The following is a 17,578-nucleotide window of genomic DNA, read 5'->3' on the forward strand; positions in this document are numbered from 1 at the left end:
TATGCTTTAAAGTCTGTAACTAAACAAAGGGAGACAGGTTTTCTTACAGAAGAGGGAGGACAGTTATCTCCATGTCTCTAATGTAAATTGAGCATGGTGATGCCAGAGACAATGGACAGTTCATTTGCATCAAAGTGAAACAGGAGAAGAAAATTAGCATGAGGATGTGAAATCAGCAGGGGAAGACATAAGCGTCTGAAACCCAGGGGGTCATTTGACTACGGTGATAAAGACAATAAACTTTGGGAATGTAAGGAGAAGCAAAAAGAAATGTTGGTTATCCATTACGGAGGGAACAAAGAGGTAGTGCTTTTTCATTCCATGAACAGTGGATCCCAGGCTGTGGGTTGTTGAGGCAAAGTGGCTGGAGGTGAGTAAACTTCCCTAGACTAGGATTGTAACCTGTTAAATTTTAGTCACTAGAAAGCATGATTATACTTTTGTTTTATTTGTAACCATTTTCTGTTTCTATTATCTCTGCATAGTAACACAAACCTCTGTTCTTTATTAATAAACTTATTTTTGTTTTATTATAAATTCATCTCTGTGCTGTTATATTCAAGTGAGGTGGGCATCTGCAGCTGAGCCAACAGGCTGATGTGTATTCTGTCTCCTTGGCGACAGCAGCTGTGGTATTTCTGTGGGCATCCAATGACAGGGCCTGGATACTGGAAAGAGACGCTTCTGGAGAGTTTGGGAACTCCCCAAAGTACACACCCAGGATTAATTTGCAAGGTAAAGTTAGGAATGGCAGAGTCCTAAAGAGTTTGTGGCTAATAAACTGTTGTGGCAGGGATCTGTCACAGAGTTCAGCACCAGCAAATTCCTCTTTTGCTAAGGCAGTGGGGTAACAGTGTGACTTACACTTCTAGATGCCCCAAGAAACCTTCACAATGACAAAACTGTTGCTGTAGAAAGAGAACTGTGGATTTTCTGGCAGATTCTAAGGATGTGTGCTGTGAACTGCAGTAATTAAAAGTTCCTTGGTTCTGACTTTGTGCTGTTTTGTCTTAATCCTATTTTTTAGTTGGTGCATTGCTATTATCATTTTAAATTACCTACAAAACCATCCAACATGAAAATGTCAGCTAATAAGACCAAAGGTTTTTTCGTAGGGGCTTGTGTAACCATTTGCTGGAACAGAAGAGGATTGCTCGAGAAAAAGAAGAGGAAAAAATATAGACTTGGAGTTAGATGAAGCGTAATTATTTTAATATTTACCTTACAGTGACAATAAAAAGCCCAAGTCAGGAACAAGAAAATTTTGCTAGGTGTTGTACAAAGGTATAAGACGACAGGCCCTGCGCTAAAGAGCTTATAATCTAAGGCAACATACAAGAGATGGGAAGAGAAGGGTACAATCAAATAGTTTTATACCCATTTACATTTCCAGATTTTTTAAAATAAAGTGCAATTACCCCCATTTTCCAGTAAACCCTGTTCCTGGGGGGGGGGGGGGGGAGAGAGACAAAAAAATTACCCTTGTATGAATTACCGTATCTTTTTCAAATGTAAGGTTACATGGGTAAACTTGCCCAGTTACTTTGCTGTAACATGCAAATTCATACCCTATTTATGTATTCTCCAATTCCTCTTACGGGGTCCTCCATTATCCAGGCCCAGATTCTGCAAATGGTTCAGTGTAGTCTGGGTAATTCTCTGGGCTTCAGCGAAGGAACGGGCTCTGAGAAGGCAGTTGTCCAAGCAGGAATATAACATGATACCTTGAGAGCACAAATGGGCCACCACTACTAAGAGGACCTTGGAGAATACCCTGGGGGCTGATGAGAGGCCAAAAGGAAGTACTGGTAGTAGTCTTGGCCTAGCGTGAACCTGAGGTATCATCTGTGACTCAGCATGATGGAAACATAAAAGTATGCATATTGTAGGTCAAAGGCTGAGAACCAACCTCCTTTCTCTAATGCTGGAATAATTGTTGATAGAGTTAACATCTTGAATTTCTGGGGCTTCATATATCTGTTGAGAGCTCTAAGGTCCAGTATGGGTCTCCAACATCCTTTTTTCTTCAGAATTAGAAAGTAGTGAAAGTAGAAGCCTTTGCCTCGTAGATGTGCTGGCACAGGCTCTATGGCTCGTATGCTGAGATGGTTTATCTACTGATGTAGCAGATGCTCATGAGAAGGGTCCCTAAAGAGGGACGGGGAAGGGTGTTTGGGAGGGGGAATGGAGGAGAAATGGATGGCATATCCATCCTGGATGATCCATTCCCAGGTACTGCGGAACAGGGTAAGGTGGTCTCCAAAGGGATGGGTGGGTTTTCCAGCACAAGATGGCAAGGAGAATGTTCTACAGGCTCATTGACCAACCGTCAAAACTGCCTCTTTGAGGCTGAGGGCTGGAAGGAAGTTGTTTGAGATCCCAACTGCTTTCACCTGGGGAAGCTAGGCTTCTTCCTCCACATTCCTAAGATCTCTTAGATAAGGTACAGGGATGAATACTGAGGGTATTGTGATGAACAGAGCTTGAACGGTGGCTGAGGGCTGTACTTTCTCTTGTAGGCCAGAGTATAGATCCTGAGGGACCGAAGTGTTTCCCTAGAATCCTTCAGCGTGTGACGGGATGCATCGGTCTTCTTGGTAAAAACCTTCATCCCTTCAAAAGGAAGGTCCTCCACCGTAGTTTGGACCTCTTTAGGGAAGCCAGATAAATGAAGCCATGGAGCCTGTTTCATCACAATAGCTGTGAAAATCAGGCATGCTGCCATGTTAGCTGCATCTAGTGCAAACTGGAGGGATATTTTAGCTGCCAGTTGACCCTCATTGACCATGGCCTTGAATTGGTCTTTGTGAGACTTAGGAAGTTGTTCAATAAAGGAACCAAGTTTCACGACATTTTGGTAGTTATATTTTGCTAACAAGGCTTGGTAGTTTGCTACATGGAATTGGAGGGTGGCTGATGAATATTCTTTCCTACCAAACAGATCCATAAGTTTCCAGTTTTGGTCATAAGGGGTGGATTTGAAATGGTGCTGATGGCCCCTCGAGTTAACTGTGTTCACAATGATGGAATTGGGAGGTGGGTGGGAAAAGACAAATTCTGTCTCTTTTGCTGGCACATAAACACTTTTTGTCCATGTGAGTGCATTTTGGTGGGACAGATGTGGGGGTCTGCCCTATGAGTTTGGCTGAGTCCAGGAGTACCTCATTCATGGGGAGGGCCACTCTGAAGGAGGTGGAGGAATGTAAAATATCCACCAGGCTGTGGTGAGACTTGGTTACCTCCTGCCACCTTCTCTGCCAAGTCCTGGAATAATTTGAAATCATTAGCCGTTAAATTGTAGTGGGACCAGGACCTTAATTTCATACTAGCCCAACCATCCATCCACTTCTTTTTAGTGGCAGTCTCTAAGAAAACAGTTACTTATTACAGAATGATCCAAAAGCTGTTCATCTCCTCCCATGTTCTAATTGCAAGTCATAAACCTCGCAAAAGAAAAAAAAAAAGTCTTCTTTAATTTAAACTACTGTTACAATGGATAACAATCCAGAAACATGTTACATTAAATTGCTAAGGGAGGTGAGGTATCCAACAATGGTTTTCAGAATAATAAAAAAAATAATAGGGTCTATCAATTAGAGAAGTGCCACTCTGAGCCTATGTGCTGGCATGCCACAATTTTTTTTTTTAATGTCTGGCATGATGTTTTACAAACTAAACTCAGCAAGATTACAATTCTACCAGAAGGTGCTTCAGATGGTTTTGCTAATAATTTTGATCAGCTGAAATAGAGAAAAAACATCATTTCATTAATTTGGCTTTTCAAAAAACTGTCAAATCTAAGCAGGGCCATTAAAAGACCCCTCCTGAAAACACCCCCTCAACCCAAAAACAAAACTTTTTTTGCTTCCAAAATAGTCTGTAAAATCAGCCTTTGTTTCCAAAACTAACTTTGGTCATTCTTTGTGCATTTCCCTCACTAGAAGGAAGTACATGTATCTTCAGAAAATTCATTGAAAGCTGGCATAGCTACTGCTGCAAACATGTAAGTGCTAACCACCATATATTGGCTTTTGTTTTAATAGCCTTTTAACCAACTTTGTTAATGGACTGAATGCAATTTAGATATGGAACTTGGCTAAAACGTAGCTTCAATTGGCTATTAAAATTTAAGAGCCAACTAAGATAGCTAATTACAAAAAAAAAAGCTCCAGTGATAATGCTAAGCAGAATTAGTAATAGCAAATGACAGTCTGTCTAGTCTTATTCCCAAAGGGAAAGAAACTCTTAACTGAGAAGTCAACCAGACAATGTGCAGAAAACCTAATTGCATTACTGGTATTATGGCATCCCAAGTCTGGCAGCTCACTGGGACAAAACAGTGAGTAAAGTCTGTCAAACTTTACTCATGAAAGCAAACGGCCCTTTTTTACATATCAGTTGCAACAGATTGCAGGAATTATTTCATTCTGGGATGTTGGACTTTACTGGGAAATATTCCTGCAAAACTACCAGTAAAAGGTAAGACCATCAAGTCAGCATCTAAAAAAATCCTGCATCCATCCTGAATTAGATTCTCCCTCCAGATATTTTACATTAGGAAAAAACAACAACGATCTGTCTGCTAAATGTTCAGCACTAAAAGTAGTATTCTCTGCTTCATTATCAATATCCTCATTACACCATCAGCTGAAGTGCAGACTAGTTCTCCTGTGAAGATTTATCATGTATGGTGGCCACTTTGAAACATAGGTAGTGGAGTCTTTAACATTCCCTACTCAAGTGTCTCCTGCTGTGCCTGTAAATGTCAGTCCAGTTTTTTCACGGCTGTGCGCACAGATTAGAAACAGCAGGAGAGCTTGGGAGTATGACTACAATACCAGTAAGGACACTTGTCTTCATGGCACTGCTCAAGTGATTCTTGGAATGTAGGACCCTGCTGTTTTCTAATATTTACACACAACTGGAGTCATCAAGAGCAGTTAAATGCAGTCTAAAGGCAGCTTGCTTCCTTTGTGTTACAGGTTTTATATTCAAATGGGATGTCAACAAAATCTACCACCCCACTCCCTCAACTAAGTGGTATATTTTCCCCACCTTTTTGCCATCCAAGCGTAACTATCACGCTAATTCATCACAACCTTCCACTTAGCTTTCCACTACTGTCGTCCACACTTTAAGCATCATGTAAGTTTACATGTAGCACCTAGTGAGATTCTTGACCTCTGATCATGCTTTTGCAGTCTAGCTTTTTTGTGACCAGACAAAAGCAGAGGGCCTGCGAAGTCTGGAGTCTAACTTCACTTTAATCTTTTCAATAACCACCTCATCTCAGAGACAATTTTTGTTATCAAGAAATTAGCACAAAATAATATATCTTAATAAAATGTCTTCGTAAATGTAAGTTTGGTCTTGCTAGTATCAAATGGAAGCACAGGCCTTGACTGCTGTGAAGGTATGGAAGAGAGATCTGGCATATCAATAAAATCCGCAAGTGTCTCATTCAATTTTTTTTTTTTTACATGTTCAATAATCAATAAAGAATAAATACATGAATAAAGCTAGTTCTACACACACCAAAATAGCAATGGGATCGTAATTTCTATTTTCTTGCTTGTAATATTTCTCTGTAGGGATTTTTGAGTGCTGTGCTTTTGAATTATTACTTTAGCTTTCATTTTAACTTTTGACAGTAACTTTAATTTGAAAAAAAGTTTGAAATGTGAAGGCTACTACAGCCTCTTACCTTCACTTCTGGAAAATAGCTCAGTAGACATTGAGGGGGAAATCTGAGGCAGCCAAATCATTAACACATGGTGGTACTATACTTGGAAATCTCTAGCCATGTTTCCATAATCCCTATGCACAGCAGAGTTCTAGGAAAGCCTCATGTTTATTTCTTGCCTCAATGCTTTGGTAATGCCAAGTAAGAAGGCGGTAGGTGTTCTTCCATTGGTCTATTTAACAACCTTGTAATTTTAAAACATCAATTTTCTTGTTTTAGAAAAAAATCTGGTGGATCAGCTAATCAATGAACACTTGGCACTTTGTATGTTAACATATCCATTTATTTCATTGTATGGGAAACCTGGATAACTACTTTATACAAGCACTTAAATTGCAAGAATAAATTGGAGATATACAGCATGCTATTTTATTTGTTCATAACTACTACTTAAGTAGTTTATCAAACTTTGCACATCACCATTAAGAGAACTTTTCTGAATTACCTCAGTGCAAAAAAAGTGTTAATTTTCAGTATGAAGCATACCATTTATTCCATTTTTCCAAAAAAATGCCTCATGAAGCCAAGAATTACCACAAGGAAGTTCAGCATAACAGTGGTGCTTTTTAAAAAAACTGGAATTTCAAATGAGAATGTCATCTCATCTATAAGCAAAGGTAAAACATCATTCTGATGTGATAAGTATGAGAGCCAAGTTTTTATTGGAACGTGGCTAGCAGATGAAAAAATGAATGTGTACCCTCTTTTGCTTCCCTATGATATCAAAAGGAAGCCTGAGGTGTGTTTGGTGGCTGGGGCAGGGGAGGTTACATTAGAAATTCTGGTCTTGCCTGCTCACTCTCCTGGAAGAAAATGGATAACTGAAGAATTGATATAAAGACAAATACCATTCTAATGAAACTTGATTAACTAAAACTCACATATATTATGAAATTTAGACAGGTCAGAAGATGGTTTTCAGCAATGCACAAACTGAACACAGTTTAGCTATAAGACGAAACAGCTAACATGATTGCTGAAAACTATGTTCAGACTGTTAAATGTTGTGTGTAAGCCAGGCTTGAGAATGGAAGGGATTTTTATTCACCATTTAAATTAATTCAAACACTGAATGATTCAAAAATCCCTTTCCCTCCCCTCCAGTTAATGCTAAGTCCAAAAAGTCTTCATAAGAAAAACAGGGAAGGCCAATTGAGACATCACTATTTTTAAGATAACAAGAAGCAGAAAAAAATCATTTGAATACAGTTTCAGGTTTTCTTGCAGAACCATAAAGGAGCAAAAACACACTATTTTCTCTTCTCTTCAGGTTACCTTCAAAAGCATGAAAAAAAATATATGCAAGTAAATACTAAAACCAACCTCATTTCAAAATTTGAAAACTTCTGCATTTATAGGTATTCAATTGTACATAGAGTACACAAATACACTTTAATAAAACATTTATTCTTCAAACCAGGTATAAACTGCAGCAGTCATTTTTCAAATCCTGTAAAAATAAACATTAAAAAGGGAAGCAAAGATTCCAGTGCTACAGTAACCAAACAAAGCGAAGCAAAAGGAGAAGAGCACATTATTCTGATTCATCTACTTCACGACTCTCTTTTTGGTTCTTGTGCTTTTTGGTGAGCTCTTCTTCAGTGTTTTGGTGGCCTCTGAATCTGTAGTTTTTTAAAATGGAATAAAATTGAAGTAAATTACCTTTACTTATTAAAGATAGCAGGAAAGTTTTATGAGATAATAGTTTACATTATTAGCATTTTTAAAAGATAAAACCTTAAATAAATAAGTTTGGATATACACAACAAATAAAAGAGCTCTCAATCCCAGTGTGGGCACTCTTTATAATCTCTTTAAAAGTACACAACATACAATTAAATACAACTCCCACACTTATTCCCTGACTCCATCAATTACTTCGCAATACTCTGGTAACAGAAAAGGTAACAAACACTGCCATCTAAACAACATTCAAATTTCCAGACAAAATTCTTTAGTGCCATTTTTTCTTTTTCATAAAAAGTTCAGTCTTAAATGACAGAAAAAGGCAAAGATGTTTTCTCAGGCAGAGGCTCTAGCTACTGTTTGAAATAAAGCAGAAAGCAAGCTGGACAACCTGCCTGCAGGATGTAAAAGGAACGGAACTTGATGTAAAATCACTGAATTCTAAGTGACACCTTTCTGCCTGATGGACAGAGGTCAAAAGCAACACTCGTGTGTGCCAGTAGTAGTCACATGACCGGAAAATAAAATAGAAGAAAAATAAACATAGGTTATCTTTTACAGAAATGCAGACACCAACCAAAAATCTATATTGTTTCAGCTTTTAAGTCTCTACTAAAGCCTTTTCTAACATGGCCCTGCCTTCCTCCCTGGAGTTCCTACAAAAAATGAACTATATGCTTCTGAGGCTTTTTAAAAAAAAAACAGAATTACCCACCTTGTTTCAATTCTGTTGACTGCTTACTGTTGCATGTGTAATTAAACTAGGTAGACTTGGGCTTGTGTTCACTGGTAGTCGTTTTCAGAGAATAGCTGATCGCTCATCAGAAAAAGCCAGTGTTATCAAATAAGGTAGCTTTGTCAGCCCATGAACTAACCAAATGGTCTGCCATACTGGATCAGAGCAGTGGCCATTTATTTCAGTACCTTGTCTTCTAACTGTCAATACCAGCTGCTTCAGAAGCAGGTGCAAGAAATTCTGACGTGGGAAATTACGGAATTACCTGTCCATATGTATCCTTCTTTTCTACCCCCCTCAGTTAAATCCTGGAATGAGTTTATATCCCTTCCAAACTTTTCAAAAAAGATTGGACACATGTTTAATGAGAACATCAACGATGACGATAGGTATATTTTGTAACCTACAAAGCTCTTAAACTTAATGATTATCTTACAAGAAATAAGTTACACGGGATGAATGTTCTGTAAAAACCAGTTCCTTTTATTAGTTTATTGCCTTTTGATTTCACAGAGGTTTTCTTACTCTTGTATTGAGATGAATGGTAAACAGCAGTGCATGAAACACCCCTTCCAGGAGGAAAAAAATAAACTGATCTTTACCCTTTCAGTGGCAGATACTAAAATCCTATCCCAGCTTCAGCTGAGCTGCTTTCTTTACATGCAACACTCCATTATTCAACCGAGCCCCTTACACAGAAAGAGGGATGAGAAATGGGAATATTTTCTTCTGCTCAAAGAAAGGACTGGAGGATGGAATGCTACAGAGAGGAGCCATCCATCCATATATCTAGAAAGGGCTCTCCCAGCATGAAGGTGTTAAGTGAAAAAAATAAACCTTTTGGTTTTGGAGAGAAGAGTAATGAGTTCTCAAGTGCACTTCTCAAGGATTTCTAAACAAAGCAAAACAAGGAGGCAAGAAGAAGTTTCTTTGCCATGAAGTTCTAAACACCTATCTCATAAGACCCTAAACGGGGGGGGGGGGGGGGGAGTACATACTGACAAGAGTATGATTCATTGTCATAGCAGATTAATAAATGTAACATCCAAGAATGTATCTTGCTGTAACATTTCTGAAGAAACTGCAACACTTTTCCTGAAAATGTACCATAGGGAAACACCCTGCACTGATAGTAGTGACTCAGTTGTGAAATGCAAGCTGGTCCCAATCAAGGACAAGGTGTCTAGAACGTAGAATTGAATTAAGCAGGTCTGAGACATGCAATTGTACAGGAGGATACACTGCATGTGCAAGGGAAAGCCAGATGTTCATATCATCACACATTCTGTTCTCTCTGACACAAAGGCAACAGGTACTGAGGGCACTGGACAATTTTAAGGAGCCCTAAGATGTATTAATGGTGTTTGTATGGAATAGACACTTCTAGCAGAAAACTTCCAGCTGGGAAAAAGACTGAAATGGGATTGAGAGCTTGCACAGGGGAGCTGAGGAGCATTAGCAATATCCTTTTCCCTGGGTTTCTTGGGGAATCCTTTATCTTGGACCATGATCAGAAATGGTCCCACCAGGGAAAAATGGAAGGGAGCTGAAGAGAAGAAAGTGAGACCCACAGGGCTTTTATTTACTTTTATATTTGGGAAGGAGAAACAGGAAAAGGAAAAGGAGGCAGTAACAACAAAAGCTGAAGGAGCAGGCCTGGAGTCAGGTACCAAAGACTTAGGGAGAGCCAAAGCCAAAGAAGCACTGGACCCAAAAACAGCACCAGAATTAGATTTATCACTGGAGACTGACCAACTGCAATCAAATCAATAGGGCAGAAGGAATACGGATCTGTGGTAGAGCCATTTTTCCTTTAAAGAGAGGGAGTACAAGACATATATGGTCCCCTGAAGAGTTCTCCCCAAAAATCTTCCTGCAAGGAGAGCCTGCACAATTAACAGAGGAAGCCTTGAGGGGTGATGCTTCTCCAAGGCTCTTTAGGCATTGGAAACTGGTACAATCAGAGTAGGCTCAAGAGACTGTATTTAGTCTTGTCTCCTCTCTTGTGGTCATCTCCTAATGCTTTTAACAAATTGCTACAGGAAAAAGAGGAACTAGATGAAAGATGAATTAACTCCATGATTCCAGGAGAGGAAGAAGCAAAACTAAAGGGCTGAGGAGTGGAGTCTGCTTTTCATTGTTCTTTGCTTCTGTGTTTCCTAGTAGGTGATACTGTAACACAGGCAGTCTGGAATTTTTCACAAGGTGAGGATGTCGGGGGGGAAAAGGAGCAGTACATAAACAAACAACACTGTATGATTTCCTGATCCTACAGCGGTATATTCCATAGGAGTGAGGTTGAAGTTTCAAGTGTTTTATTATAAAATGAACTAAAAATATGAAGTTGCTTAAATCAAACTACTTTTACAATTGTAAACCAAAACCTGTATTTCAATTATTTTGTTGAAAACATCCCAACAAACAATTCTGCATACTCGCATATATCAATAACCACACATAGTACCTAATTTAAAAAAAAAAACAAAAAACCAACCCTTCCATCAGGCAGTGAATTCAAATATATTGATTAACAACATCTTGAAAAGGTTTCATTTCACTGTAAGTCCTTCAGTGAGTCAGTGCAGTATTCCCCACCCCTCAACAGTAAATTTCACTCCCAGGACCTTAACACCAGGTTCAGACTGCAAGTACTGCAACACCCACTAGGCGTACTGCAATATATCTTTTGGCCACAAGACAATTACTGTTTAAAATAGAGAGATCGCTATTAATTTATTATTACTATGAAACAATTCAGCTGAATGTGAAAAAATTTCTATTACACAAAATATTGACGGATGGAAGATTCTCAGAAGTCTTGCTTTATGTTACAGGATCAGATCATATGCAAAAAAACTATTATTAATTTTGAATAGAAGGTAAATACAAAAAGGCTTCCATATTTTATTAGGTCCAACAAGAGTTAGCTATGTTCTCTGTTCTAAATTAAACTGAATTAAGTCATTAGTGTCTTAGAGAGTGCTTAGAATGAGAGGACTGATAAGCAAACATATTTTCCCAAAAATACAGAGAAAGCAGACTCCCATACATTATATACTGGAAATAAACCTCTGTTTATTTTCCTCTACAACTGTATATTCAAACCAGTTTTCAATAAATTTATTTACCCCTTTTAAATTGTATATGGAAGACATTAACCAGGAAAAACTACGAAAAAGTGTTAGAGTTTTATATTGACTCAAGTGAGTCAAACCTTCTTCCTCCATTTACAAGGGCCTTTAACACAAGACATCTCTTACACCATGCTTTTTTCTCTTCAAATCACTCTAAAATGCTCAGGTATATTTGGGTCAGCACATAAAAGAAAGACAATTGTTTCCTATCACATTTAAATACAGTGGCACAGAATACAGCAGACAGTTTGTTAGCAAGTATTTCTTGCAGGAAGCACAATATTTATGCAATCTGCACTGGCTTCCTATTAATTTCCAAATGTAATTTGGATGTGCTGATCTTAACCTATAAAGCCAAATCACTTGAGGCACTATAAATTTTAACTCTGAATGCCCTTTTTTAAAAAAAAAAAAAAGGAAGCTAAGTTTCTTTTAATTGAAATAGGCAGTTAACATACATCTTTTAATTTCCAGTTACTTATTTATTGGTATAACCTTATTTGCAGGGTCATTAATAGTTGTGTGTATCTTCTCCATTACCTTTTAATTATTTATATTGCAGTACTGCCCACCGACCCTATTCAGGATCAGGGCCCCACTGTGCTAGGCACCATATATATACAAGGACATGGAAAAGTAGGAAAAAACACAATATTTTTTTTCTCCATATACAAGGGACTGGCTGGTTTTGACTGACCTACTGCCTCTACTCCAGTGTCAGTTGTGTAATATTACTTTGAAAGTACACGTTAAAATCCTAAACTCCAGGAAAATGTGTGGATTTTAATTGTCAAGAACAATGGAAGAAATGAAAGCTTTTCATGGGTGTTCAGGCTGACTTTAAATCTAAATTTTAAAAGACTAAATGCATTGATTTGAGAATTCCATGCTATCATCAGTTTTGTGAGTTTATTTAAGAAACAGAATGCAGCTAATTTCCTTGTTGTATGTTTCCTTAGATTGTGATCCCAAAGTAAGATGTCTTTAAGAGATTCATTCATTTTAGAGTCCTCAGTAAAGAGTGTAACACTGAAGCAGAAATATTGAAAGTGATTGCCAGTATTGTATTAACCATACTCAACTATTAAAATTGAGAAATATTTGCAGTTGTAACGATATTTTAAAAACACTTCTCATATTATGTGCATTTTAAAGGTGTGGTTTCCAAACAAAGTAACATTGCACCACATAAACCCAGTTGGTTAAAGATGTAAGGCATAAATAAAAATAAGAACTTGCTTTCTCCCTGCCAGACCAGTCCAATCCAATCACCTCCTTTCAGCAAAAATTTTAAAAGCTTTCAGAATACAGTCATACACAACCAACCTCCAATTACTACAACTGAGTTGTGTACATTTCTTGAAACAGACGAAGTGCAAGTTAAAAGACCCATTCTGCAAAGCAGAGAAATAAAATTTTTACAGAAACATCTCATAATGTAAAATAAATTATGTTTGAAAACCATTTTAAATATCGCTCTTTCCACAACTTGATTGCTTCTTTGCAGAGCAAGCACCCCCTTACTTGCTTATGAAATGCATAGCTGACACACTGTCTGTCAGTATCTGCACTATGGAATGCTGTAGGACAGGGAGAAATGCCATGTGTCCTTCCATCATATATGGCAGAGCCAAGGACATTCATTCTGTCTCTGCCCATTTAGAGCATGATGCATCGCATTGTTCTGTCCTTCCAATCAGAAGCACCACTCCAGGGCAGGAGGGGGTGGGGCAAGGCCATGGTAGCTGCTATTATCATGATTGGCCATTAAAAATTCTTCCTTGAGCTGCAAGGAATGGCCTGACTTTCCCATCACCTCAAGGTCCAAAAGCCTGCCTAGTACCATCTCCTCATCTAACCCTGACACCACCATGGCACTGCTCCCCAGCAGGGGCCAGAGCTACCCCAGAGAGGTGAGAGACAATGGGGGAGCAAGGGTTGTGGGGAGAATGGGGAGGGGAGCAGTGGGTGATTGACTGGGGAAGCAGGGGAGGGGTGATGATATTGGGGATGGGGCCAATGGAGAAAAGAGCTAATGTGCGCATGGTTGGAGAAGCAGAAGTGTTGATGGGGAAGGGGACTAGATGAGGGGGAACAGTGCAGGCCAATGTGACAGGAGGAGTGGAAGGAATAATGGAGCATCACACTTATCAGCAACAAAGCTGAGACTCAGAAAATGACAAGGCAGAGCTGCCAGAAAGTAGTTTTTGGAAGCGCTGGAGTATAGTTCTATTTTGGATTTCAGGTACTGGTGCGATGCTCCAGCAGCTCTACACCCCAGTTTTCCAGGAAGCAGACTGATCTGAGCCACAAATAGAGGCTTCAGATGAAGTCTGGCAAGCAGTGTCACATATGTACTGTTAGGCAGGATTTCCAAAGGACTTGTGAAAAACACCCTGAATCCCAGGTCACGAGCCTCAGTCTAATTACATGTTAACCCTGCTGTTGGAAAAGCAAGGGTTAGCGCCAGAGACAGATATTACACTTAGCAACAGGACAATGCTTTTAACCAGAGAGAGCAAGCCCCCAGTTGGCATCAAGGGGAAGACCCCAGAGGGAAGCCCTTAATGAAAGTTACATTGATACTTTCCCCACATAGTACAATTGATTAATTCAATCCCCATGTCTAGATATACAAGTTAGTACTGTCAAACCTGATTAGCATCCAAAGCAGTACAACCCTCTTCCCTGTGTTCCAGTCCAATCTATGTGTTAATTCAGAAGCTAGAGTGCAGAGTGAGCCCAGAGGGAAGGTCCTTGGTTCTGTTGCACAGATCTCAGCAGACTTCCAAGGGCATTGAGTTTGTCTGGTTTGTATGCTGGGTTCCAAACTCCGCCTTTCTCCCATTTGTAGTGTTTGTTCTCCTTCCTCTCTCCAGAACACAAGTAAAACTTTACACAGCTGCAGTTGTTCCTTTCAAACCCCATCCTCTTTACTAGCTCATTGGCCCAGAGTCTGTCTAGTGGTTTACAACCAATCCCTTGTCTATTTTGGAGTCACTTTTCCCTCTTTCCAAGAGGCTCAGTATCCCCATCACCAATTAGCGGTCTTCATTCCAAAGTGATGCTTGTCTCCTCATATGGGAGCTAGGCATACTATAGCCAATCACTTGCAGCTCCCATCCCCATAGTAGTAGAATACTGTAGTAAAACTATGGGGTTGAGGCCCTCCCCCAGCCCTGGTCAGAGTCTCCCCTATGGAGGAGGAGGTGGCTCTCTACCACCCCATAGTATACATGATGATAAAGTCAGGCAAGTCCATACCACTGAAGGTTGTGATTTCACAGCAGTCACTAATAACTTGAGCAAAGAACATAAGAACATAGGAAAGGCCACACTGGTTCAGACCACTGGTCCATCTAGCCTAATGACACCTCCATCTGGGACAGTTCCTCAGAACGGTTAAATAAAATGAACAGTTCAGGTATGGGAATCATCCTCACATCCTCTGCAGTGAGGACCGATGCAAAGAATCCATTTAGTTTCTCTGCAATGGCCTTATCTTCCTTGAATGCTCCTTTAGCACCCCAATTGTTCAGTGGCCTCCCTGACTACTTAAAACAATCTGCGTGTGCCTTTTACTGGTTACTCTTCAAATTCTTTTTTAACCTGCTTAATTGTACTTTTACACTTGACTTGCCAGAATTTTTGCTCCTTTCTATTTTCCTCAGTAGGATCAGACTTCCAAAGAATGTCTTTTTGCCTCTAACTGCCTCTTTTATTCTGTTGTTTAGCCATGGTGGGACTTTTTTGGACTTGTTTTTTAATTTGGGTATACATTTAATTTGAGCCTCTATTATGGTATATTAAAAAAGTTTCCCTGCAGCTTGCAGGCATTTCACTCATGATGATCTTTTAATTTCCATTTAACTAGCTCCCTCATTTGTGTGTGGTTCCCTTTTCTGAAGTTAAATGCCACTGCTGTGGTATAACAGGACCTTCGAGCTCCTGCCTCTGCTCCAGTCCACAAAGTACTCAGAGACCCCTGTGCTAGTTAAATATCTTGTGCATTTTATTTATGAAGTGGGTTCCTACCCACCTTCACAATATATACAGCTCTGGCCTAGCAGTTGGGGGAGGTGGGGGGGGGGAGCCAGCTCCTGTAAGAGGTAGAGAAGAGCACTCTCTCTCCTCCTGCTGCTTCCCCCTTTTCCTGTGCCTCTTTGTAGGCTCTGCCTAACACTCCCATCAAACTTGCTGCCTCTGGGACACAGCCTGGTGCGCAATGGAAGAGGATGACTGCCATCTCCTGGTATCTCAGGACCGCTTTCTGGGTGGGTATTCTGGCTGGTGACTGTAGGAAATAACAGTTTTTAGCCGCTGCAGAAGCTGCTACAGAAATGGCTTAGGTGCAGATCCCTAGGGATCTCAGTATTGCCCTCAAATCCTTGACTAAATGGAGTGCCTGATCTGTCTGATTGCAGAACAGCTCCATTCCCTTGAAGGCTAAATCCTCTACAGTTGCCTAGACTTCTCAGAATCCCACTGTCACTTGTAGCACAGTCTTTGCTATCATCTGGCTCTCTTCAATAGCATCTCTGAACACTTCTCTATAGTACTGTGGTAGCTTAAATAGGAAGGAAAAATATTTTGAACAGGGCCTTGTCTGAGAGAGAGAGAATTGGAGCAAGGAAGATGAATACAACTTCTGACCAAAAAGGTCCAATTTCTTGGGATCCTTATCTTTCAGAGTCCCTTTGGTGGAGCTGGTCTTTTCCTGGACCGCAGGTACTGCTAGTGATCCTAGTGCTGGATGCCTGTAAAGGTGTTCAAAGCTCTTAGGTGATACTTGGTACCATTTTTATATTTCATTGGATCCAGTAAGCCCTCATTAATTGGAAGGGAAATTCTTGATAGCACTAAGCTGCTGTGAATGATGAATCTTGGATCGTCGTCTCAATGTCCAAGGTTTCAGCTATCCTTGAGAGCAAGTCTTGAAAGGTTCTAGAGTCATCAACGGCGAGGGTAGGAGCAGAAGCGACTGCCTTAGGAGAACTAAGAGACTCATTTAGGGGAGGGCAGTCTCCACTTGCTCATGAGGGGCTTCCTCCATTTCTGGTGAGAGGCCTGGCCATTGAGGTCGATAATGATTGAGACCTCCTTTTCCTGGACACATGATGTGGGTCTGCTCCTTGACAAGTGGGAAGGTACCTCAGCTGGCCCAATAAGGCCAAGGTGGAAGATTAAAAGTACTGGCCAGATTGATGTTGACTTGTCTACTGCCAGTAAGGATGGAACATTTTCACAACTCCCTCTAGGATCCTTTTATGATCTGATAGGAGTGGGTTCCCTACTTGATGTAGGGGAGGAATGAGTTGGAAATGGTGAATAGAAGTACATCTCTTGGAACAGTGATCCTACTGGAGTACACCCATTGCCAGGGCCTCTGGTGAGGTGCCTGTCCTGGTACTAAGGAGAGAGGAGATGGCAGTACCTCTAAGGCAGTGGTTCTCAACCTATTTACCATTGTGGGCAGCATATGCAGCTCTGTGTTACGTAGGCCACATCCACACAATAGAGATACTACTTGTATGGCCCTAAGGCTATCACGTGGGCCGCAGCTGCATGCTGATTGGGCTGCAAGCGGCCTGAGGGCTCCAAGGCATACCTCAGTACCTGCACTGGATCCAGTGTCAAAATCAGCACAAGTACTGCCATCTCCTGCACATTCTTCATAGTTGGGACCATGCTCCGTGCTCTTAACGTCAAGGAGGGCTTAGAAGATTTGTCTCAGAACATTCCTCCAAAGTCCTCCTGAAGGATGAAACCACTACACACTCTTAGCTGTATTTGCACTCGGGTCTGTTGCTTGGCACTTTGTGAAGACATGGGTCCCAGAGTCTGTGCCAATGCACTTGATGAGAGGCCATCGATGCCAGGGTGCAGGTGTCAATGTGGTCAGTGTCTTCATGGTCTTGGTGCCCTTTCTGATGATTTTTTACTGGAACAATGATAAGGTGCCTGGTTTCTGCAGCACTTGCTGTGGATTGACTCCTTAATTTAGACTCCATGGCTCTCTTTTCTGCAGGATTGAACATGACTTTCATGGATTGCTCAAGGAGGTGTAATTTGAAAATTGAGAAAGACAAGGCTCAAATGTGGGCCAAGCACGAAAGACAGATTGAGCATGTGTCAGGGATGTGCCCGTCCCCAAAGCAGAAAAGTCATCTGCTGTGCTTGACAAATAAGGGCACAAGATCATTTCAAAGAGTTTAACCCCTATGGGTTGAGTCCACCTTGAGGACCGCTGACATGAAATGCCTCAACCCTGAGTGGGAT

At 40.4% G+C, this 17,578-nt stretch overlaps 1 protein-coding gene across 3 annotated transcripts in view; it reads right to left on the minus strand.

Moving 5' to 3' along the window:
* Positions 1 to 6,004: 6,004 nt before the first annotated feature.
* The window catches only part of VRK1 (VRK serine/threonine kinase 1), a 48,553-nt gene continuing 36,979 nt past the window's right edge, over positions 6,005 to 17,578 (minus strand). For all 3 annotated transcript variants that reach the window (XM_067555088.1, XM_067555086.1, XM_067555087.1), the window contains one exon: positions 6,005 to 7,365. In XM_067555088.1, the coding sequence (XP_067411189.1) occupies positions 7,292 to 7,365 (74 nt within the window). In that variant the 3' untranslated portion in view covers positions 6,005 to 7,291. The remainder of the gene's footprint in view (positions 7,366 to 17,578) is intronic.

Source organism: Emydura macquarii, unplaced genomic scaffold (assembly GCF_026122565.2).
Source record: "Emydura macquarii macquarii isolate MOO-44397 ecotype Brisbane River unplaced genomic scaffold, CSIRO-AGI_Emac_v2 contig_1551, whole genome shotgun sequence".
NCBI lineage: Eukaryota > Metazoa > Chordata > Testudines > Chelidae > Emydura > Emydura macquarii.